The 24,708-nt window shown below is 37.6% G+C and overlaps 1 protein-coding gene across 1 annotated transcript in view; it reads left to right on the plus strand.

Annotated features, from left to right (window-relative positions):
• The window catches only part of LOC124513566 (uncharacterized), a 158,950-nt gene that overhangs the window by 85,260 nt on the left and 48,982 nt on the right, over positions 1–24,708 (plus strand). The window contains exons 33-43 of the mRNA XM_047081691.1: positions 1,604–1,657; positions 2,566–2,670; positions 5,796–5,849; positions 7,022–7,075; positions 7,345–7,446; positions 7,959–8,012; positions 8,697–8,801; positions 9,826–9,879; positions 11,803–11,901; positions 14,205–14,258; positions 15,938–15,988. Of these exons, the coding sequence (XP_046937647.1) occupies positions 1,604–1,657; positions 2,566–2,670; positions 5,796–5,849; positions 7,022–7,075; positions 7,345–7,446; positions 7,959–8,012; positions 8,697–8,801; positions 9,826–9,879; positions 11,803–11,901; positions 14,205–14,258; positions 15,938–15,988 (786 nt within the window). The remainder of the gene's footprint in view (positions 1–1,603; positions 1,658–2,565; positions 2,671–5,795; positions 5,850–7,021; positions 7,076–7,344; positions 7,447–7,958; positions 8,013–8,696; positions 8,802–9,825; positions 9,880–11,802; positions 11,902–14,204; positions 14,259–15,937; positions 15,989–24,708) is intronic.

The following is a 24,708-nucleotide window of genomic DNA, read 5'->3' on the forward strand; positions in this document are numbered from 1 at the left end:
ATTCAGGTATCTTTAAGCACACCCATGTTAGTATAAAGGATGAGTGAGAAGTGCCTCTTCCTCCTCAAAGCTTACCAGGATGCCCTTGACTCCACTGTCTCCCATATCTTTTAAGACCTTGCCCCACTGGCCATTTTCAACCTCTTCAGCCCATTTACATGTTCAACATACACCATCCTATAAAATAAGCAAACTAGAACTCTCCACACCCCTTTTTGGCCACAACTCAATCTCTTTCTTCCCTTTTTCATCCATTTCTTGAGAGACTTTTCTGTACTCTGAGCCCATATTTCTGTACCTTATTCTCAAACTAATTTCAGTATTAAATGCCATTTAAAACCTTGTGTTTCTGTAGGCTGGTCCCCAAGACAAGTCTCAAGGGAAGTAGCCATAGTTCTAAATTTGTAATTGACTGCTTAAAATATTTTGTCTCTGTGCTAAAATTGTTGAACATTAATTTATTTTTTTCACTTTACAGCAAACATTTTCTGTTTGGTCCGAAGCAAATTTTGTGAATAATGATCTACTGCTTAAGAAATTCACCATGGGCGGGGGGGGGGGGGGCGCCTGGGTGGCACAGTGGGGTCGGTTAAGCGTCCGACTCAGCCAGGCCACGATCTCGCGGTCCATGAGTTCGAGCCCCGCGTCAGGCTCTGGGCTGATGGCTCGGAGCCTGGAGCCTGTTTCCGATTCTGTGTCTCCCTCTCTCTCTACCCCTCCCCCGTTCATGCTCTGTCTCTCTCTGTCCCAAAAATAAAAAATAAAAATAAAAATAAAAAAACGTTGAAAAAAAAAAGAAATTCACAATGGGATATGTGTATCAAAAAAGTGTAAGAACTTCTCTTTTGAAGTCATTTAATATTCTTTATGGACTGTCACTTTTCTTAGGTGGGAAGGTCAATATGAACAACCTGGGCACTGTTCTGAATAACCTGGGGATAAAGCTTGCAGATAGTTAACCCCGGAGAGAGGTTAGTTACAAGAAACTTGGGGGGGGGGGGCGAGGAAATGCCCTTTTTCATAGGGAGAAGGGAAGGCCCAAGAGCAGTGTGAGACACCATATCAATGACTAAAACACAGAGAATGTCATTTGAGTTTATGAGTATCCAGTTAACAAAGTCAAAATTAAACCAGTTTTCTATATGTGTGATATGTATGACTTTTATGTTCTCTGTAAGTATCATGTTTAGTAGTTGAGTCTTTCCAGTTTTGAATACAAGAATGCAGATTCTTTAGACACATTCACTTCTAAGTAACTTCCCCTTCCTAACACAAATAAATTTGAGATATCATAGGCCAAACTGCACCATTGCGATTGCGTGGTTTTCATGTTTAGAATTTTCTTGTTATTCATGTTTGTCTTAGAATAAAAGTGGAGTAGAATAATAATCTAAAAAGTGTGTTCAAAAATATTTGTTTAAATAAATATTAGCAATTATGATGGGGCCTGACACATAGTTAAGTGCAACTGTTATAGTTCTTCCCATGTTTTCCCACAAACTTTTGTATTATATCTAGAATGTAATATTTGAAGTCTATATAATATATGAGATCCATAATATATGGGATCTATAATATACTGCGATTTTATCTTCTCTTCTAGTTGATGAGAAAATTCCTCTAGAAACACTGATGGAAAACATCACAGATTTTACAGGTGACTGAAAAGTTACTATAAAATTAGGATTCCAATTATCTACATTAAATTTTGGTTTTTGCTAATATTTCCTGGTACTTCATCACTGACTTGTAAATTCTGACATTTCTCTATATTTATTAATGAAATATTTGCTTCTAGTGTTACATGTATTGATATAAAATTATCTGATTTTGCAATGAAATTACCATACTATTTCTTGCTTTCAAATTCTACAGTCTCTGTTGTTTATGCCAATAATGTAATTCACTTCACCAGTGTTTAATAACCACAGTATAGTACGGCACAGCAAATTAGAGAGTGCAGCCTAAAATTGATGGAAGTAATGAATTTATTGTATTTATCATAGAATTCTTATTTTTTAAATTAAAATACTTTTTCAAAGAAAAATTCATATAAGCATCTATTTTTCTAATTAATAGATCAAATTTCATTCTGAAAGTAGTCTGTCCTGATTTTAGAAGACTCTCTTGTTCACATTAAGAAAATAAATTTGACCTATCATCTACATTGATTCTGTAGTTGAAAATGTTTGTTTGTTTTTATTACTGTAGTTTTCAGTCTGAAAACAAGGAGATGGTATTAATTATCCTAAAATAACTTTTTTCATTAGAAATAATTACTATTATCTGGAGGTGCCTGGGTGGCTCAGTCGGTTAATCGTCCAACTTCAGCTCAGGTCATAATCTCGCAGCTTGTGAGTTCAAGCCCCGCATCAGGCTCTGTGCTGACAGCTCAGGGCCTGGAGCCTGCTTCAGATTCTGTGTCTCCCTCTCTCTCTGCCCCTCGCCCACTCGCTCTCTCTCTCAAAAATAAGTGATAAAACATTTAAAAACTTAAAAAAAAAAAAAAGAAATTATTACTGCTATCTGAAATGAAGATGTATACCAAATTTCTTATTTTCAAAGGTGAGAAGATTGAATCTAGTGAGCTAAAAAATGTTCTGGGAAATCTCGGAATTGAGCTCACAGATGAGGAACTAGAGAAGCTGCTGAAAATACTGCCAATTGATGGTGAGTCATACAAGTGTCTGTGGGAGCTTCCAGGGAAATTAGATTTTTACAGATCTGCATGAAAATTTTCACTTCTTCTCAAACATGATGGAACATTTTTAAAAAACTAAAATGTAAGCTACATCTTAAAACAGTAAGTGTCGTTTAGAGTTTATTTTAGAAGCCAAGCAACTCCTCAGATGTAAGTTGCCATCAGAGCCAACAAATGTCTACTGTCACCCTTCAGGGCTTATACCATAAGAAGGAAAAAGAGAGAGATAAGCGAGCAATGGAAGAAATTAAAAATAAAAGTCAGAATTAAAAAGAAAAGAAAGAGATATTTGTACAGTACAGTAGGCCCACTCAAGGGGACCAGCTTATCATATTGAAAAAGCCTTCTCTTCCTTAATTTCACTGTTATATAAAGATGAACATTTTAGGTGAAACATTTTTTAAAAAATTTTTAATGTTTATTTATTTTTGAGAGACAGAGAGTGATAGAGCACGAGCAGGGGAGGGGCAGAGAGAGAGAGAGGGAGACACAGAATCCGAAGCAGGCTCCAGACTCTGAGTTGTCAGCACAGAGCCTGACGCGAGGCTCAAACTCACAAACTGCGAGATCACGACCTGAGCCGAAGTCAGACGCTTAGCCACCTGAGTCATCCAGGCACCCCGTAAGTGAAATATTTATAATGGTACTACTGAATTATCATCCACATATTGTACAAGTAACCCAATATAGCATACAATGAAGTGAATTCTAATGTATTCACCACATTCATCACAACAGTCAATTTTAGAACATTTTTATTATCCCAGAAAGATATTCCATACCTATTAACAGTCCCCTCCCAATTTCTCCATCTCCCTCAGCCCTGGGCAACCACTAATCTATTTTCTGTCTCCATCAGTTGCCCTATTCTGGATATTCCACATAAATAGAATCATATAATATGTGGTCCGTAGTGACTAGTTTCACTTAACATAATGTTTTCCAGGTTTATCTCTGTCCTGTTATGTATTAATACAGTTGACGCTTGAACAACACGGGTTAAGAGCACTGACTCCCTGTGTAGTCGAAAATCTGTGTATAACTTTTGACTCTCCAAAAACTTAGCTACTAATTGCTTACTGATGACCAGAAGCCTAACTGATAACATAAAGTCAATTAACATACATTTTGTTGTTATATGTATTATATACCCTATTCTTACAATAGGTAAGCCAGAGAAAATAAAATGCTAATAAGAAAATCATAAGGTGGGGCACCTGGGTGGCTCAGTCAGTTAAGCGTCTGACTTGAGCTCAGGTCATGATCTCACGGTTTGTGGGTTCGAGCCCTGCATCAGGATCTGTGCTGACAGCTCTCTCTCAAAACTAAATCAACATTAAAAAAATAATTTAAGAAAATCATAAGGAAGAGAAAATACATTTACAGTGCTATACTATAAAAAAAAAAAACCCACGTATAAATGGACCTGCACAGTTCAAACCTCTGTTTTTCTAAAGTCAACTGTACTTTGTTTCTTTTCGCTGCTGAATAATAGGCTATTCTATGGATATAACACATTTTATTTATCCATTCATTGGTTGATGCGCATTTGGATTGTTTCCACATTTTAGCTATTATGAATAATTCTCCTATGAACGTTCATGTACAAGTTTTTACGTGGATATATATTTTCATTTGTCTTGGGTATATACCTAAGAGAGAAATTGCTGGGTCATATGGTAATTCTGTGTTTCACCTTTTGAGGAAGTGCAGGCTGTTTTCCAAAGAGGCTGCATTACTTTCCATTTCCACCAGCGGTGTATCAGAGTTCCAGTTCCTCCACATCCTGGTCAACACTTGTTACTTCTGTCCTTTGATAATATCCTAGTGGGTATGAGGTGGTATCTTATTCTGGTTTCGACTTGCATTACCCTGATTGCTAATGGTGTTAAGCATCTTTTCATGTGAATATTGGCTAAACGTATACCTCCTTTGGAGAAAAATCCACTCATAACCCTCATCCGTTTTTAAATTTGGTTATCTTCTTATTATTGAATCGTAGAAGTTCTTTATACATTCTAGATACAAGTCCCTTATATTTTCTAGATATAAGTTCCTTATCAGATACATGATTGCAAAAGTTTTCTCCTGTCCTGTGAATTATCTTTTTACTTTCTTGACAGTGTTCCTTGATGCACAAAAGATTTTTAACTTTGATGATGTCCAGGGTATAACTTTTTCTTTTGTTGCTTGTGTTTGGGTGTCATATATTAAAAAAATGTCTAATCTAAGGTTAAGAAAATTTACAGTTATGTTTTCTTTCAACATTTTTATAGTTTTAACACTTACAATTAGGTCTTTGATCCATTTTGAGTTCCTTTTTGTATAAAATGTGAGATAGGGATCCAAAAGAATATTCTCTTTGCATGTGACTGTCCAGTTGTCGCAGCACCATTTATTAAAAAGACTGTTCTCTCTTCATTGAATGTGCAAGTACCTTTGTCAAAAATCAGCTGACCAAACATTGGAAGGTTTATTTCTGGATTGTAAATTCTGTTCCATTAATGTATATATCTAGTTTTATGCCAGTACCTCCCTGTCTTGATTACTGTCACTTTGTAGTTTTTAAACTGAAAAGTGTGAGTCCCCTACTTCTTTTTCCTTTTTAAGATTACTTTTGCTTTTTGGAGCCTGAGCTTCATCATATGAATATTAGGACCAGCTCATCAGTTTCTGCAGACAAACCAGCTGGAATTTTTTATAAGAATGTATTGACTCCGTGGATCAGTTTAGGGAATATTGTCACATTCACAGTATTACGTCTTCCAATCCATAAACATAGGATGTCTTTTCATTTATTTAGGTCTTCTTTAATCTCTTTCTGTAATGGTTTATAGTCTCCAGAGTATAAGTTTTGTACTTCTTTTGTTAAAATTATTCTTAGGCATTTTATGCTTTTCATGCTCTTGTAAATGAAATTGCTTTCTTAAGTTTTCTTTTCATTTGCTTGTTGCAACTCTATAGCATCAATACAGTTGATTTTTGTATGTTGATACAAGACTGCATTTTCTGCTTCTGAAATTATTCAGTTCATGCTATTTTTGTGAAACTCGTATTCATTCTACCATTACATGAATTATGACTTTTCTTACAGCCAATGGAAAGTTATATCGTAATAGACTACTGAAGGCTATGAAGTCTCTCAAAAGTAAGTAAAAAACGAAATTATAAGGCATGTTATCTAGGTCTCCAGATACACCATCCAAGCATGAATCTTGGCCCTATATAAGCTTTTATTTATAATTCTCCCAGCGTAACTACATCTTACCTGCTGTTAATATACACTTTCTCGGGGCGCCTGGGTGGCGCAGTCGGTTAAGCGTCCGACTTCAGCCAGGTCACGATCTCGCGGTCCGTGAGTTCGAGCCCCGCGTCGGGCTCTGGGCTGATGGCTCGGAGCCTGGAGCCTGTTTCCGATTCTGTGTCTCCCTCTCTCTGCCCCTCCCCCGTTCATGCTCTGTCTCTCTCTCTGTCCCAAAAATAAATAAATGTTGAAAAAAAAAATTAAAAAAAAAATATACACTTTCTCTTGGCAGGAAGTCCACTGTCTTCTTAGATTTTTTTCAACTTTTTCTCAAGAAGAAAAACCAACCCTGGCAAAAACAAACAAAAAACCCTGGTTGTTATTGAAAAGCAATGGTCAGCTACAATAATCACCAATAAGTCAAGCCAGTAAACAAAAAAGAACCCTACTTTTTATGCAGAGTAATTAAGTTAGTGGTCTGCAGTTCTGTTTGTTCCAGCACCTTAACCTTGTCTTACTTTGTAGGCTTGTCCACAAGAATAGACTAAAGGAAATACAGTTCTGACTCCATTGACTTTCTATTTGAGTCTTTAAGTGGAAAAGCCTATTTGGGATTTCAGCCTTGTCAAAGTGTAATAATAACAGAGGCATGAAATGTATTTTATCTTTTGTTTCTTTTGTTTTAATAATATGTGGTCATTAAAGTTAATAATAGTTTTCCTAAAAAACATTTTTAAATTTTACTATTATACAACTTTTTTTTTTCAAATGTTGCTTTACTGTCTCTTTCCTAAGATGGGAAGATTAAAAAGAATTACCTCCATACTAGTTTGGGAAATATGGGAATGGGGCTCACAGACGAGGAACTTGCTGGATTGTCAGGAGACCTACAAGTTGATGGGGAGTACCAAAGATAGCATTCAGGATCTATTTATCTTGATCTTCGATTTAAAGGGGTATCAATTAAAATTATGTTGTGAGACAAATTTAGCTGGACTTTATTATACTCTATAAACAAAGTGTATCTTTTTCTGAGCTCATGTCATTGATTACATGTCTCTTTTGGACTTCTGTAGCAAACGGGAATGTTGATCTGCATGACGTGATGGAAGGAATGAAAGCTATTACAGGTGAGCACAAAGTCACTATAAACCTAAATTCCCATTGGAACACTAACTATATTTTACCATTAACCTTAAATGCCATGTTGATTCTGTTACTGTACTCCTTATTATAAATATTTGTCCAGAGTTGGGCTTTGTGGTATTCGTGTTTTGGTAATAAAATTTTAGCTTCAAGTCTTGGTAGGAAGACCCTTACTCTCTTCAAAAAATAATCTAAAAATAACTTTTTTAGAGTCACTAAATTTCCCTCACGAGCCTTTCTCTTTCTGATTAAGGGAAAGTTGACATCAAAAACCTGGAAACCGTTCTAGGTGACATGGGAATCAAGCTCACAGACCAGGAACTTGAAGATCTGAAAGAAAACCTGCCAGTCAGTGGTGAGCACGTGAGATACCATTGGATTTTGAGCTTTAGGTGTTATGTACCGTTAGCAATGAAAGGAATGGAACGAGGGAACTTTTTACGCAGAAGAGGTCCAGATTGTAGATGGGACAAGAACACTGACAAAGAAGTTGAGAATGTAGTATTTGGACACAGGTGGCATGGCCACTAGAAGAGTCTGCGAAGTTCTGAGGACAACAAAGTTTGCCTTTACCAAATGGCCGCTTTTGAATCTCATCTGTTTGTTATCAAATTCAAGAGTTGATATTTTATGAAATAGAAAGTCAAATTTACATTTTTTAAATAAGTATATTTTTAATATTTTAAATCTTTTCTTCTGTTCTATATTCAAGCATATTCTGAGTAAATATTTGTTGAATGGCTATTTAAAGTGCATAACAAAATGCCCAGTAACAAAATGCTGTTATAATCTGAAGGGGAGGAGAGCGTTCTTATGCTATTTTATATCATTTTATGAGCTTCAAGTTATGTGTTTTTTTTGTTACAGTTGATAATACAGTTGCTCTGAAAACTTTGAAGGATGAAGTGAAAGCTTTTACAGGCAAGAATTTGTTATAAATGATTTGCAACAAATTGTGATTTACACTAAAAATTTTAATAGCATTTTCTCAAAATTCTACTACTGCTTTACAGATTCACATACTTTCAGTATTCATTTTGATAAATATGTGCATCTACTGATCAACATCTTAATCTAACATTATCTGGGTTTATAAGTAAAAAGGACTATTTCTTCATTGTAAGTCATATATTCTTTGATGCTTTTTTTCAGTAAAAGTGCCTGGCTCTTATTTATACACCCAAACCTAGATGATCACAGCAAAAGCAGGGTGGAGCTGTAGAAATAAAAGTCCATTACCAACAGCTAATTACATAGTTTTAACAAAGTAAAGTAAAATATGTCACACTTTGTTAATTGTGTCTTGTATCATACTAACCGTCTCTTGACCTTATTTCTGGATAATTATATGACCAGATTTGCTTCTGTACTATGTGATATCATTCCCAGTGTTAGGGATACATCCCACTTGCTAATATCGAGGGACAAATTCTATTTTTTATTTAGCATTTGACTCTTTTTATTAGAAAATCTTTCACTCGATCTTTCCTTTTCATTCTGGTATCAGAGAAAGGACTAGAGCAGCAAAAGTAAATGTTTAGATCACGTTAAATAATCAGATTGTCCGTTAATAGTTTAACCTGTAACTATTCTGTCTTTTCAAAGGAGAAAAGGTTGATTCCAGGGACCTACAAAATACTCTAAAAGACATGGGGATTGAGCTTACAGACAAGGAGGCCAAGCAACTGAGGAAAACACTGCCCCTTGATGGTAAGTGAATGCCACATAAATGCCACCATACCTTCCAGGGAACCTGACTTTATGGGTCAGTGCGAGCCATTCTTTTTTTTAAATTATTTTTTCAATGTTTATGTATTTTTGGGACAGAGAGAGACAGAGCATGAACGGGGGAGGGGCAGAGAAAGAGGGAGACACAGAATCGGAAACAGGCTCCAGGCTCTGAGCCATCAGCCCAGAGCCTGACGCGGGGCTCGAACTCCCGGAGCGCGAGATCGTGACCTGGCTGAAGTCGGACGCTTAACCGACTGCGCCACCCAGGCGCCCCCAGTGCGAGCCATTCTTAATCTTTTAGTAGTACAGTTTTGTCTTAAAATGCCATAAATTAATAGAGAAAGGTACTTCTGACTTGAAAAGAAATTCTTTCATTACCTCTTGGAACACAATCTGAAATTCATCACTACATTGCCATATAGTAATCTGAGTGACTAATACTATCCTCTCAGATTGGTATTAGTTTTGCAATAAGAGCAAGGAAACATAATGAAGGAGAAAGAGGACATCAGTAGAATAAAAAGGAAGAAATATTTTAATGTATTTTTTAGAATTGCACCATGGGAGAGTTTAATAAATGTCTCTAATTCCAAAGAATGGGTAAGTTTGTCACTGTGGAAAACATCTATCTCTATCTATCTATCTATCTATCTATCTATCTATCTATCTATCTAGAGCACATGAGCAGGGCAGGGGTAGAGAGAGAGAGAGAGAGAGCGAGAGAGAGCGAGAGAATCTCAAGCAGGTTCCACACTCAGCACAGAGCCTGACATGGGGTTCAGTCTCATGACGGAGATCATGACCTGGTCCCAAATCAAGAGTCAGATCCTTAACCGACTGAGCCACTCAGGCACCACAAACATTTATATTTTTAAATGTCCACATCGTATAACTATAAAATAAATGCATTTTTAAAGCAAATCATTGAAATGTATCTTTCTACAATCATATAATTTGTAATGTTTTGGTTTTCTGGAGATCTGCATTGTACTTTTTCTTACAGCCCACGGAAAGGTGTTTCAAAGCAGGTTGCTGAAGGATGTGAAGTATAATAAAAGTGAGTAAGAAGCACAAAGATGAGGCATATGAAATATCCTTAAGCATTAAATTTATATCACTAGAATATAACACCTTATTTTGCTTCTTGTACCACATCTATGTTTTTGCTGGTAGTAATCCTTTATCTTAGATGAAAAGTTCTCTACTGCATTGTGTTTTTGAAGCTCTCTCTGAAGAAACAATTATATGAACAGAAATAAAGATGGAAGGAAAGGAAGGAGGGAAGGAAGGAAGAAAGGAAGGAAGGAAGGCAGGCAGGCAGGCAGGCGTGTGCAAGGGAGGAAGGTGGGAAGGAGAAAGGAAGAAGGTTTGGGACTTACTCCAAAATGTGAGCAGAAGCAGACAAAACAATCTCAGAGTAAGAGTTTAGGAAAGGACTATAATTTCTACTTCTTGGTGGAGATTACTGGTTATTGCTCTTTAGTTACACTTGCTCAGCCCTGCCCCACCTAACTTTTTCCTGGGCCTGTATGTTTAACGTTTGAGGAAACAAATTCTAATTCTAACTCTGCTTTTAACTCTTTATTTTTTTTTAATTTTTTAATGCTTTTTTATTTTTAAGAGAGAGACCGAGAGAGACAGAGTGCGAGTGGGGGCGGGAGGGAGCAGAGAGAGAGGGAGACACAGAACCCAAAAGCAAGCTGCAGGCTCTGAGCTGTCAGCACAGAGCCCAACGTGGGGCTCGAACTCACAAACCATGAGATCATGACCTGAGCTGAGGTTGGACGCTCATCCAACTGAGCCACCCAGGTGCCCCTGCTTTTAACTCTTTAAATTGTAACTCAGCTTGTAAAGAGCTGTACATATATATTGTAGTTTTGTTCTTTGCTTGAAAATTTTAGCAGTTATGCTAGATTGTGAAGTCATTCTCTTTTAGCCATATATTCATGTAACAGCACCAACTATACTATCTTAAAGAGATATTTGCACCCCCATGTTCATTGCAGCATTATCTGCAATACCCAAGACAAAGACACAACATGTCTCTTGACAGATGAGTGAAGAAAATAGAATATATATACATATATATATATATATATATATATATATATATATATATACATACATAATACATAATAGAATATTATTTGACCGCAGAAAAGAAGGAAAGCCTGCCATTTACAAGGATGAAACTTGAGGGCATTATGCTAAGTGAAATAAGTCAGACAGAAGAAAACAAATACTATGTGATACCTCCTATGGGTGGAATCTAAAAAACCAAACTCATAGAAACAGAGACCTGATTGGTAGCTGCCAGAGGCAGGGGGTTGGGGAGAGGAATAGGTGAAGGTAGTCAAAAGGATGCAAACTTCCAGCTATAAGAGGAGTAAGTTCTGGAGATATAACGTAAGGCACGCTGACTATAATTAACAACACTATCATATTTTTGGAAATTGCTAAAAGAGTAAATTTAAAAGTTCTCACCATACACACAACCAAAAATGTAACGCTGTGAGATGACAGATGTGTTAACTAACCTTATTGTGGTAATCATTTTGCAGTGTATATATATGCATATATTGTACACCTTAACCTTATACACTGTCATATGTCAATTATTCAATAAAACTGGGGGAGGGGCGCCTGGGTGGCTCGGGGGTTGAGCGAGGGACTTCGGCTCAGGTCATGATCTTGCAGTTCGTGAGTTTGAGCCCCGCGTCGGGCTCTGTGCTGACAGCTCAGAGCCTGGAGCCTGCTTCGGATTCTGTGTCTCCCTCTCTCTGCCCCTTCCCTGCTCATGCTCTGTCTCTCTCTCTCTCACAAATGAATAAACATTAAAAAAAATTTTTAAATAAGATAAAACTGGGGGAAAGGGGGAAAACATTCATGTCTGTTGGTTGAAGATAATAATATACGTTCATGAATTTTTCTAAATATTTTGTAATCATTCCATTTTTTCTTTCCTTTTCATGTTTTCAAGGAGGGAAGATTGATGTAAATAACCTGGATCCTGTTTTAGAAGCCATGGAGGTCAAGCTGACAGAAAAGGAACTGAATCTGTTAAAGGATCTTCTGCGTGGTGAGCATTATAGAAAACACTGTGATTTTAAACAGATGTTGTGCTTGCAGGATTAATTTTGACTGTTTCCAAGGTTTAAATTATTTGTTGCCTGAAGGCATTTGAATAGCTTGCAGAAGAACTCAGGGGGGAAAAAGGCTGGTTTTTTTTTTTAGTTTTTTTTTTTTTTAACATTTATTTATTTTTGAGAGAGAGCCAGACAGAATGTGAGTAGGGGAGGGGCAGAGAGGGAGACACACAACCCAAAGCAGGTTCCAGGCTCCAAGCTGTCAGCACAGAGCCCGATGCCCAGGAGCCGTGAGATCATGACCTGAGCTGAAGTTGATGCTCAACCGACTGAGCCACCCAGGTGCCCCAAAGGCTGTTCATTTTTGTGGCTTTAAAACCTCTCATCTATTTCTTTATACATCTTGGACTAGGGGTGGATGCTAGTGACAAGGGGAAGGATTTTTGTTGTCTGGTTTTACAAAAATAGGATCTGCAATGTGGTTTTTTTTGGGTTTTTTTTCGCTGATCCTTATATCACTGCCATTCACACCATGGTGCAGAACATCATCCATGAGAGGCTCCACTCCTCAGTGCCAAGGCCATTGTGTGTACCTGCCAAATACAGTCCTCTCTGTGTTCTGACCATTGAGCCGGATGGCTTATTCGCTTATAAAAGAATATGAAGATTTGACAGCCACTAAGTGCACCTGTCATTGACACAGGGTTCTCAAAACTAAAACCTAGAAATGCCACACACCTGTCTGTGCCTTCAGGAGAAAGCTCCATGTGTCAAATCTTGATAATGCAGTATGTCCCGTGTAAAGAGGAGCCTGTGTAGATTGGCACATTCTGAGGAATCTCAGTGTAAAGTGGTAACATCTGCCTTTTTTATTTACAAATGTAAATGAAATGTAATTATTCAGCCATTCCTCATTTCTCTATTCATAGATATTGAGATGCTTTCTTTTCTGGTCACTATAACAAAGAAAGTTAACAGAAAAATATGTATAGTATTACAATTGTTAAAAAATATATGTAATACACTTTATAAACATAAGAAAGTTCTGGAAGGCTATACACAAAACTGTTAGGAGAGGTACTGAAGCTGAGGAGAGGTAAAAGAAGGGACGTTTACCTTTTCTTAAACGCTCTTTTTTTTTTTTTAGTCTGTTACACAAAGTATGTTTTAAATTCCACTTTTTTAAGCTTAATTTATTTTGTTTTTAATTTAAGATGAATACATGGGGTGCCTGGGTGGCTCAGTTGGTTAAGCGTCCAACTTCGGCTCAGGTCATGATCTCACGGTTTGTGAGTTTGAGCCCTGCATCAGGCTCTGTGCTGACAGCTCAGAGCCTGAAGCCTGCTTCAGATGCTGTGTCTGTCTCTCTTTCTGCCCCTCCCCTGCTCACATTCTGTGTGTGTGTGCGTGTGTGTGTGTGTGTGTGTGTGTGTCTCAAAAATAAATAAACATTAAAAAATTTTTTAAAAAGATGTATACAAATGGTGTGGTAAAATGACAGGATTTTGGCTGTGTTTTTATCTACCAATTAGGTTCAGCAGATCACTAAACTGACCATTTAAGTGACTAGTTCCTATCAAATATCCCTCACTGCTTAACACTGGTCTCTACCTGCCCATTGCATCAACATGTGGTAACACGAGAGAACAATCCTAACGAATACTGGGAGATACATAATTTTAAAAAGTGAGGAAAGTAAGATTGAAGGATTACTCAAATCACACAAAGCCACTAACGAATGTGGACCTGGCAGAGTTAGAACATTTAATAATTGAAGAAAAAAAATTGTACATGAATAATATGTACATGAATAATATGACAGGACATTCAACATACAGTGTTTTCAATTTCAAAAGATCTTAAAGGACCTCTTAGAACAAAGTCAATCTTTTGGTAAAGGTTATTTTTATATGTCTCATTTCAAAGTTCAAAAGCTGTGGAGTACAATACCCTAATTTGCTCAGAAAAAAATCACATCCCAACACACTTGTAACAGTTGGCATTGACTTCATTGTTTCTTCTAAGAATCATGGAATAGTTATAACCTGAATTTTCTTAAATATTAGGTGAAATAAACTTTGACAGTTTTCATCTTTATTATTTAATAAAACCATTTAAGATATTTTTTTTCATTATTTATTATTAAATCTTGGTCCTCATTGCTAATGAATTATTTTCCTCGGTCATCTTCTGCAACCATAAATCTTAGATTTAAAAAAAAACCCTCCTGTCCTGTGTATCTTCTTTTTTCTGAGTCCATGTTATTGTTCTTCTCTGATGAAACTTTGTCTTACAGGCTCTAAGAAAGTTGATCTGCAAAAACTGATGGAAAAAGTAGAAGCTGTTACAGGTGAGGAAAAAGTTACCAAATACATATGATTCTGATTCTTTACACATATTTTATATTCTTCCCTGTTACTTTATACTCCTTTTAAATTATGATATTTTGGGGCACCTGGGTAGCTCGGTCAGTTAAGTGTCTGACTCTTGATTTTGGTTCAGGTCATGATCTCACGGTTCGTGAGATCAAGCCCCGCACCTGGCTCTGCACGGAGCCTGCTTGGGATTCTCTCTGTCCCTTTCTCTCTGCCCCTCCCCTGCTTACTCTCTCTCAAAATAAATAAGCATTAAAAATAATAGTAAATAAATTAGGCATAATTTTTAATAAACTGATTTCCTGGACTTTGGTTTTTCAGGGTTTTCTTTTTAAGTTTTTCTTTAAATTCTAGTTAGTTATCATATAGTGTAATATTGGTTTCAGGAGTAGAATTTAGTGATTCATCACTTATGTAACACCCAGTGCTCATCATAACAAGTGCCCCCCTTAATACCCATCACCCATTTAGCCCATCCCTTGCCCACCTCAGTTCGTTCTCCATCAACCCTCAGTTTGTTCTCTATAGTTAAGAGTTTGCCTCCCTCTCCCTTTTTTTTCTCCTTCCCCTATGTTCATCTGTTTTGTTTCTTAAATTCCACATATGACTGAAATCAGAAAGTATTTGTCTTTCTCCGGTTTGTCAATGCTTTAACAACAAAACATAGTGCCATATTTTGTTAGGCCCTACAATCTCATTTTTTCCAGATTTTTACTAAAAACATATTAGTGCGATAAAAAGAGAGTAAAGTTTTATTACTTACTAGTAATCTCCCACAACAGAGTATTATGAAATGCATCACCCTGCACTCTGTTATTTTGTCTCTATTATTACTAAAGTTATGGAAATAAACACTTTAATATTTTACCATAACTACAGTCAAACAGGACTCATTTGACTTTATTATGGATTGAGTAATTGGTGCTAATAATTAAACAGTAATAAGAGATTTCATTATTATTTAGAATAATTAGATGGTTCTTTAAAATCTCACATGTTACCATTTCTGTCCTTTTAAAGGAGAGGAAATTGATGTCAATGACATGGAAACAGTTCTAGGAAACATGGGAATAGAACTCACAGATAAAGAACTCTCACAACTGGTGAAAAATCTGCCAGTTGATAGTGAGTGTTTAAATAAAAATGTAGTCATACAGGGAAGTGTATTGTTAACTTGTGAAAACTTGTAAAATTGTCTCTATCTTATTGCTTGTCAGAAATAATTTTATGATTCATGTTACATAATTTTAAATGACTATTATATGTTAAAATTTTCTCTGTGCCAAATTTATCTTTAGTTTGAGAAGTAACCGTTGTATCATCATGACTCCTATCATCAGGATTCAGTTATATTACTTATAACTTTTGAGTCTATCAAGAGATGTAAAATTTAATCCAGAATAAATGAGAAAAAGAGAAAGGAGTGATCTAATAGGGGAAAATGAAAATATCACAAAAGAAAAGTAAAAGATATTTTTCAGAATGGCAGAATGTCAGTATCCCCATCCCTTATAATTTCATTATTTGCCACTAACTCAGAAAATTTCTAAGGCAGTTCACAAAAGATGTCTTACTGAAATGGCTGATTTCTTACTAGACAGTAATGAAATTCCACATTACTCTTCTGTGATCTGAATAGTCCTTTTCCTTACAGATGGAAAGGTCTATCAAAGAAGGTTGCTGGATGGTATAAAGTTTGTTAAAGGTAAGGGAGAAACTTAACAAAACACAAATCAGTCTGAGATCATCACGTTTGGCATTTAGACTAATTCCTTGTGATTAAATTGTCAACTCTGCCACTTAACACATTATGATATACTTTTGTTTCTTTTGTGGATGATCGTGTTCTTTAGGAGATCATCTTTTATGTTGTAACTTGGAAAGAATTCCTATGCTTTCTCTGGATTTTTCAAACTTTGACAGAAGTAGAAATTATCAGAGCCCAGGCTACATAGCAAAAGTAAAGGGAAAATTAGCACCTCTTCAGTTAGTTTATGCAGCAACAAAAGACTACTAATCTGACATTTAGACCAAGAGAGCAAGAGAGTGCTAGAAAGTCTCCACGAAACTGAAAGAACATGGGACTGAATAGATAGACAGGGAGCAGGCCAGGAAAAAGGTCATGTCTAAGCAAGGTTGCGAATACCACCTTCATGATTTCTGCCAAATCCACACACTATTTGTACTACTATTAATATTTTCACTGATACTGATTTACTTTTTACTTAAATTTTAAAAAGTTTTAAATGGTAATGGAAAAACAGCATGCCTTAACATAACTAGACATTAATTGTAAAAACGAACATAATGAAAAGGAGACAATAGTGGTTAGAAAAGCTGGAATTGTTATCACCCTACTAGAATTCTCTGAGAAGTCATTCTGTCACCTTTCAGTTTTTATACTGGGCGTGCTTATATTAAGATTAAAATTGGGGCGCCTGGGTGGCTCAGTGGGTTGAGCGTCCGGCTTCGGCTCAGGTCACGATCTCGCGGTATGTGAGTTCGAGCCCCGCGTCGGGCTCTGTGCTGACTGCTCAGAGCCTGGAGCCTGTTTCAGATTCTGTGTCTCCCTCTCTCTGTGACCCTCCCCCGTTCATGCTCTGTCTGTCTCTGTCTCAAAAATAAATAAACGTTAAAAATTAAAAAAAAAAAAAAGATTAAAATTAAAACAATAAACTCAAACTCAAACTCTTATTATTGACTCTGTCCTCCTGTAAAGATCTCATCAGGCTTTGGTTTTTTTGGAGGAACATGATAACCATAATCCTCCGGAGGTCAGGGTTTATCCCACATTTTAGGGACATTAACTGTTACCTGTATACTTCTTTTTCCATAAGGAGGGAAAGATTGATTCCAGTAAAGTGGATGAAGTTTTGGGAGCTATGGGCATGGACCTCACTGAAAAGGAGCTTAAAGACATAATGCAAAATCTGCCAGTTAATGGTGAGCATTTTGGATGCCACTGAACACTCCAGAAAAACTACTTTTGTAAGCCTATTTATAACAATCATTCAAAATGCTTGTTTGACATCAAGAAGGCATTGTGAAAAGCTTGGGGAAAAAAACTCAGGTCCAAAGAAAGAACGCATCCTGTCTGTCGCTGGTTTCACACGCACACTAGAGAAAGATTTCAAGATAACTTGACTTTTTCACTCAACCTTACCTTTTTTTCCCTACAGAGTAAGGGAGAATTGATAGGTATTGCTCAAATTACAATTGAGCTCTTTGGCCACATTTGCTAATGGGTGACATCAGTATTTATAAAAAGGGTACTTAGTATAGCTGTGGCTATCTGTAATGTTGTTGTTTTTTTTCTTTGTTAATGTGGCCAGAGTATCCCTGCACTACATGGCCGCCATCTCAGTGTCTGTCTGTGTCTCACCTTCACATGGGTCCTATGGGGAAAACTCTAAATCAGTAGCCGAGTGAAGTCACAGAAGTCACAGAGCCTCCCTTCCACCAAATGCTGTTACTGAAGCATCACAAGACCCTGCCCAGATTCAGTCTAAGCTTTTGGTGGGAGATGTATCAGTCACACTGTAATAAGATCGTGTGGGGCGGGAAATCTATGTCTCAGCCATCCTTGAAACATATGTTCTGCCACAGCTCCTTTTACTCAGCATACGTGTTTTAGATTCATCTCTGGTGTTGTCTGTGTCAGTGATTTGTTTTGGTGGGAGTTAAGACGGTGGAGCAGCATGGGGACCCTGAGCTTGCCTCATCCCTGAAGCGCAGCTAGATCAGCACCAAACCATGTCAAGCACCTAGGAAACTGAGCTGAGGATCAACACAACAATCTGCGTAACTTGAGCCACAGAACTCAGCAGGTACACAGTGTGGAGAGGTGGACTGGGGGAGAGAAAAGCCACGGAGGGTAGGGAGCTGTTTTTGCTGAGAGAGGACAGAGGAAAGAGAGAGGAAGAGAGCACGGTCCATCACGATCATGGAAGAACAACACTTCCCTGAAAGTAGCTGGAGAGAAAGAGAAAGAGAAAGAGAAACACTCTCAGGGGACTGAACAAGAAATCTGCCCCCCAAAATCTATGGATGGGAAGAAAGGAGAGGGTGTCAGTACCACCAGGATTCTATAAACAGTGGAGCACAGAGCCTGAAGTTCTGGAGGTCAGTGCCTGGTGGTGCTCTGGTGAGGAAGTAGGGCAAATCTCCAGGAGCAGGTAGTGGGGTTTGACGGGTCCTTGTGCCAATAGGGAGAAGCAGTTCTCCTACTTGGGGTGCATTTGGTAGAGGCCATATGGCTTCCCCATTGGCAAAAGTCCCCACAGACCCCAGAGAGCAGCCACATTTGCTGGTATTGGACGTCAGAGTGCAATGAAACCTGGAACCGGCTGTGTGTTGTGGTTTGCCATAATCCCTGACCCTCTGCCACTGCACGATCGCACAAATGTCTTCTGGGACAAGTCAGCACCTGGCCATTGCTCAGCAAGACTCTCCCCAGAGTTGGCACCGGTCCCAGCCTCAGGGGTCTCTCAAGTGTCTGGGGTTTTGAAACACAGCCCCATCTGAGATAAACTCTAGAGGGAGGTGCCACCTGGCAGGTGGACAGCTTGGACACAGACCGGGTAGGGACAGGGAGTCGAGGAAGGCCTGAGACAAAGGAGGGGTGCTTGATTGTGTCAGTGAAAGCACAAAGTTCCAATGCCAGAGACTAGGTGGCGAAGCCACCTCTCCCTTGCACGCACATGCTCACCACACTGATCCACCCCAGCAAGCTAAGCAGCGCCACCTAGTGGAGAACAGACTGTTACACCAAGCCCCACCCAACTGCGCTTCCAGGCACATCTCCTAGAAGACCAGCACAAGTCACTCCACCTGTTCAGTGTACGGACTAAAGAAGACTTCATAGTTCTAGTTCTAGGGGAAACTGGATATAACTTCATTCAGGTTTCATTCCACCTGATGGTTCATTTATTTCTTCATTTCCTTTCCTTCTGTTTTTGCTTAAATTGTTTTCTGTTTTTCCTCTTTCTTGGATACAGAAAGAGAAAATTTTATTCTTATCTTTTATACCTTATTCTTTATTTTTAAAACTACTTTCTTCCATTTCATTTTCTTTAATTTTATTCTATTATATAAATTTTCTTACCTTTTTTTCCCCCTTTCCTTCCCCTTTCTTGCCTCTATTCTATCAAGCTTCTTTTAAGAAGCAGACCAAAACACATATAGGATCTAGCTTCCTTCATTTGATATTTTGTCTTCCAGTTTTTAATTTTTATTTTTTATTTAATTAATTTTTCTTCCTCTAAAATGACAAAGTGAAGGAATTCACCCCAAAAGAAAGAACAAGAAAAATGACAGCCAAGGGCTTAATCAACACAGATATAAGCAAGATGTCTGATGCAGAATTTAGAACCATGATAATAAAAACACTAGCTGGTGTTGAAAAAGTAGAGAATCCCTTTCTGCAGAGATAAAAGAAGTAAAGTCTAGTCAGGACATAATTAAAAATGCTATAACTGAGATGCAATCTCAAATGGATGCCACAGCGGCAAAAATGGATGAAGCGGAGAAGCAAATAGCGATATAGAAGACAAAATTATGGAGAATAATGAAGCAGAAAAAAAAAGAGAGAAATATAGGCAAAAGAGCATGATACAAGACTTAGAGAACTCAGTGACTTATTAAAAAGGAATAACATCTGAATCATAGGAGTCCCAGAAGATGAAAAGAGGGGAAAGGGGCAGAAGGTTTATGTGAGCAAATTATAGCAGAAAACTTTCCTAATCTGGGGAAGGACACAGACATCAAGATCCAAGAAGCACAGAAAACTCCCATTAGATTCAACAAAAACGGACCATCAACAAAGCATGTCATAGTAAAATTCACAAAATACACAGACAAGGAAAGAATTGTGAAAGCAGCAAGGGGGAAAAAAGTCGTAGATCTATTAGGGAAGACAGATCAGATTCACAGCAGACCTATCCACAGAAAATTGGCAGGCAAGAAAGGAGTGGCAGGATATATTCAACATGCTGAATAGGAAAAATACACAGCAAAGAATTATTTATCCAGCAAGGCTGTCATTCAAAATAGAAGGAGAGAGAAAGGGTTTCCCAGACAAACATAACTAAAGGAGTTTGTGACCACTAAACCAGCCCTGCAAGAAATTTTAAGGGGGCTCTTTGGAGAAAAGATAAAACAAAAAAAGACCAAAAGCAACAAAGAATGGAAAGGACCAGAGATTATCACCAGAAACACCAATTCTACAGGTAACACGATGGCTCTAAATTCATATCTTTCAGTACTCACTCTAAATATCAATGGACTAAACACTCCGATCAAAAGACATAGGGTATCAGAATGGATAAGAAAAAAGATCCTTCTCTATGCTGTTTATAAGAGACTCATTTTAGACCTAAACACACTGACAGATTGAAAGTAAGGGAATGGAGAACCATCTATCATGCTAATGGTCATCAAAAGAAAGTTGGAGTAGACATACTTATATCAGACAAACTAGATTTTAAAGTAAATGCCGTAACAAGAGATGAAGAAGGTCATTATATCGTAATTAAGGAGTCTGTCCACCAAGAAGATCTAACAGTTGTAAATATTTGTGTCACCAACGTTTCCACCCAAATATGTAAATCAATCACAAACATAAATTCATTGATAATAATACCGTAATAGTAAGAGACTTCAACACCCCACTCACAACAATGGACATATCACGTCAGCAGAAAATCAACAAGGAACCAATGGCTTTGAATGACACACTGGACTGAATGGACTTAACAGATATATTCAGAACTCTTCATCCTAAAGCAGCAGAATACACATTCTTCTCGAGTGCACATGGATCATTCTCCAGAGTAGATCACATGCTGGGACACAAATCAGCCCTCAATGAGTACAGAAAGATCAAAGTCATACCTTGCATGATTGCACACCACAATGCTATGAAACTCAGAATCAACTAAAAGAAAAAGTTTGGAAAGACCATGAATACTTGGAGTTAAAGAACATCCTAACTAAAGAATGAATGGGTTAACCAGGAATTTAAAGAGGAAATTAAAAAGTACATGGAAGCCGATGAAAATGAAAACACGACAGTCTAAAACCTCTGGGATGGAGCAAAGGCAGTCACTGGAGGGAAATATATGGCAATCCAGGCCTTCCTAAAGAAGGAAGGAAGGTCTCAAATGCACAACCTAACGTTACACCTAAAAGAGCTGGGAAAAGAACAGCAAAAACAAACAAACAAAAACAAAAACAAAAAAATGAAAAAAAAAAACCCTAAACCAGCAGAAAAATGGAGATAATAAAGATTAGAGCAGAAATCAATGATATTGAAATACAAAAAACCAGAACAGATCAATGAAACCAGGAGGTGGTTCTTTAAAAGAATTAACAAAATGGATAAAACTCTAGCCAGACTGATCAAAAAGAAAAAGGAAAGGACCCAAATAAATTAAATCATGAATGAAAGAGAAGAGACCACAACCAACACTGCAGAAATACAAGCAATAATAAGAATATCATGAGCAATTACATGCCAACAATTTGGGCAATCTGGAAGAAATGGACAAATTCCTAGAAACAAATAAACTACCAAAACTGAAGCAGGAAGAAAAGGAAATTTGAACAGACCCATAACTGGTAAAGAAATTGAATCAGTAATCAAAAATCTCCCAAAAAACAGGAGTCCAGGGCTGGATGGCTTTCCAGGGGAATTCTACCAAACATTTAAAGAAGAGTTAACACCTATTCCTTTGAAGCCGTTCCAAAGGAAAAAAAAAAAATAATAATGGAAGGGAAACTTCCAAACTCATTCTACGAGGCCAGCATTACCTTGATTTCAAAACCAGGCAAAGCCCCCACTAAAAAAAGAACTACAGACCAATTTCCCTGATGAACATGGATGCAAAAATTCTCAACAAGATACTAGCCAACCAGATCCAACAATACATTAAAAGAGTTATTCATCACAATCAAGTGGGATTTATACCTGGGATACAGGACTGGTTCAATATCCACAAATCAATGTGATACATCACATTAATAAATGAAAGGATAAGGACCACATGATCCTCTCAATAGATGCAAAGAAAGCATTTGACAAAATACAGCATCCTTTCTTTTTTTTTTTTTTTTAATTTTTTTTTCAACGTTTATTTATTTTTGGGACAGAGAGAGACAGAGCATGAACGGGGGAGGGGCAGAGAGAGAGGGAGACACAGAATCGGAAACAGGCTCCAGGCTCCGAGCCATCAGCCCAGAGCCCGACGCGGGGCTCGAACTCCCGGACCGCGAGATCGTGACCTGGCTGAAGTCGGACGCTTAACCGACTGCGCCACCCAGGCGCCCCAACAAAATACAGCATCCTTTCTTGATAAAAAACCCTAAAGGAAGTAGGGATAGAAGGATCATACCTCAAGATCATAAAAGCCATATATGAGAGATCCACTGCCAATATCATCCTCAATGGAGAAAAACTGAGAGCTTTCCCCCTAAGGTCAGCAACACGACAGGGGTGTCCACTCTCACCACTGTTATTCAACATAGTATTGGAAGTCATAGCCTCAGCAATCAGAAAACATGAAGAAATAAAAGCATCCAAATCAGCAAGGAGGAAGTAAAACTTTCACTCTTCAAAGATGACATGATACTCTATGTGGAAAACCCAAAAGATTTCCCCCCAAAACTGCTAGAACTGACCCATGAATTCAGCAAAGTCGCAGGATATAACATCAATGCACAGAAATCACTTGCATTTCACTACACAATAATGAAGCAGCAGAAAGAGAAATCAAGAACTCGATCCCACTTACAGTTGCACCAAAAACCATAAAATACTGAAGAATAAACCTAACCGAGGATGTGAAAAATCTATACGCTGAAAACTATAGGAAGCTTATGAAAGAAATTGAAGAAAACACACACACAAAAGGAAAAATATCCATGCTCCTGGATTGGAAGAAAAAATATTGTTAAAATGTTGATACTACCCAAAGCAATGTACATATTCAGTGCAATCCCTATCAAAATAACACCAGCATGCTTCGCAGAGCTAGAACAAACAACCCTAAAATTTGTATGGAACCAGATAAGACCCCAAATAGCCAAAGCAATCCTGAAAAAGAAAACCAAAGCTGGAGGCATCACAAGTCCAGACTTCAAGCTGTATTACAAACATGTAATCATCAAGACAGTATGGTATTGGCACAAAAACAGACACATAGATCAATGGAACAGAATAGAGAACCAGAAATGGACCCACAAACATATGGCCAACTAATCTTTGACAAGGCAGGAAAGAATATCCAATGGAATAAAGACAATGTTTTTAGCAAATGGTGTTAGGAAACCTGGACAGCGACATTCAGAAGAAAAAACCTGGACCACTTTCTTATACCGCACACAAAAATAAACTCAAAATGGACGAAAGACAGGAAGCCATCAAAATCCTAGAGGAGAAAGTGGGAAAAAAAACCTCTTTGACCTCAGCTACAGCAACTTCTTACTTGACATGTCTCCAGAGGCAAGGGAAACAAAAGCAAAAATGAACTATTGGGACCTCATGAAGCACGGCAAGGAAAACAGTCAGCACAACTAAAAGGCAACTGACGGAATGGGAGAAGATATTTGCAAACGACATATCAGATAAAGAGTTAGTATCCAAAATCTACAAAGAACTTATCAAACTCAACACCCAAAAAATAAATAATCCAGTGAAAAAACAGACAAAAGACATGAATAGACATTTTTCCAAAGAAGACATCCAGATGGCTAACAGGCTTAAAAAGATACTCAGCGTCACTCATAATCAGGGAAATACAAATCAAAACCACTATGAGATACTACCTCACACCTGTCAGAATGGCTAAAATTAACAACTCAGGCAATGACAGATGTTGGTGAGCATGTGGAGAAAGAGGAACCCTTTTGCACTGCTGGTGGGAGTGCCACCATTTCCAGAATGGCGCAGGCATTCTGGAAAACAGTATGGAGTTTCCTCAAAAAAAAAAGAAAAATGGAACTACCCTACAGCTGAGCAACTGCACTACTAGGTATTTATCCAAAGGATACAGGAATGCTTTTCGAAGGGGCACATACACCCCAGTGTTTATAGCAGTGCTATCAACAATAGTCAAAGTATGGAAAGAGCCCAAACATCCATCGACACGTAAATGAATAAAGAAGATGTAGTACGTGTGTGTGTGTGTGTGTGTGTGTGTGTGTGTGTGTGTGTAATGGAGTGTTACTCAGTGATCAAAAAAGAATGAAATCTTGCCATTGCCATTTGCAATAACGTGGATGGAACTAGAGTGTATTATGCTAAGTGAAATTAGAGAAAGACAAATATCATATGACTTCTCTCATATGTGGAATTTAAGATAGAAAACAGATGAACACAAGAGAAGGGAAGCAAAAATAATATAAAAACAAGGAGGGGGACAAACCATA

This window comes from Lynx rufus, unplaced genomic scaffold (assembly GCF_022079265.1).
Source record: "Lynx rufus isolate CCGP_SWC_20201006 ecotype Redwood Valley unplaced genomic scaffold, mLynRuf1.p SCAF_18, whole genome shotgun sequence".
Lineage (NCBI taxonomy): Eukaryota > Metazoa > Chordata > Mammalia > Carnivora > Felidae > Lynx > Lynx rufus.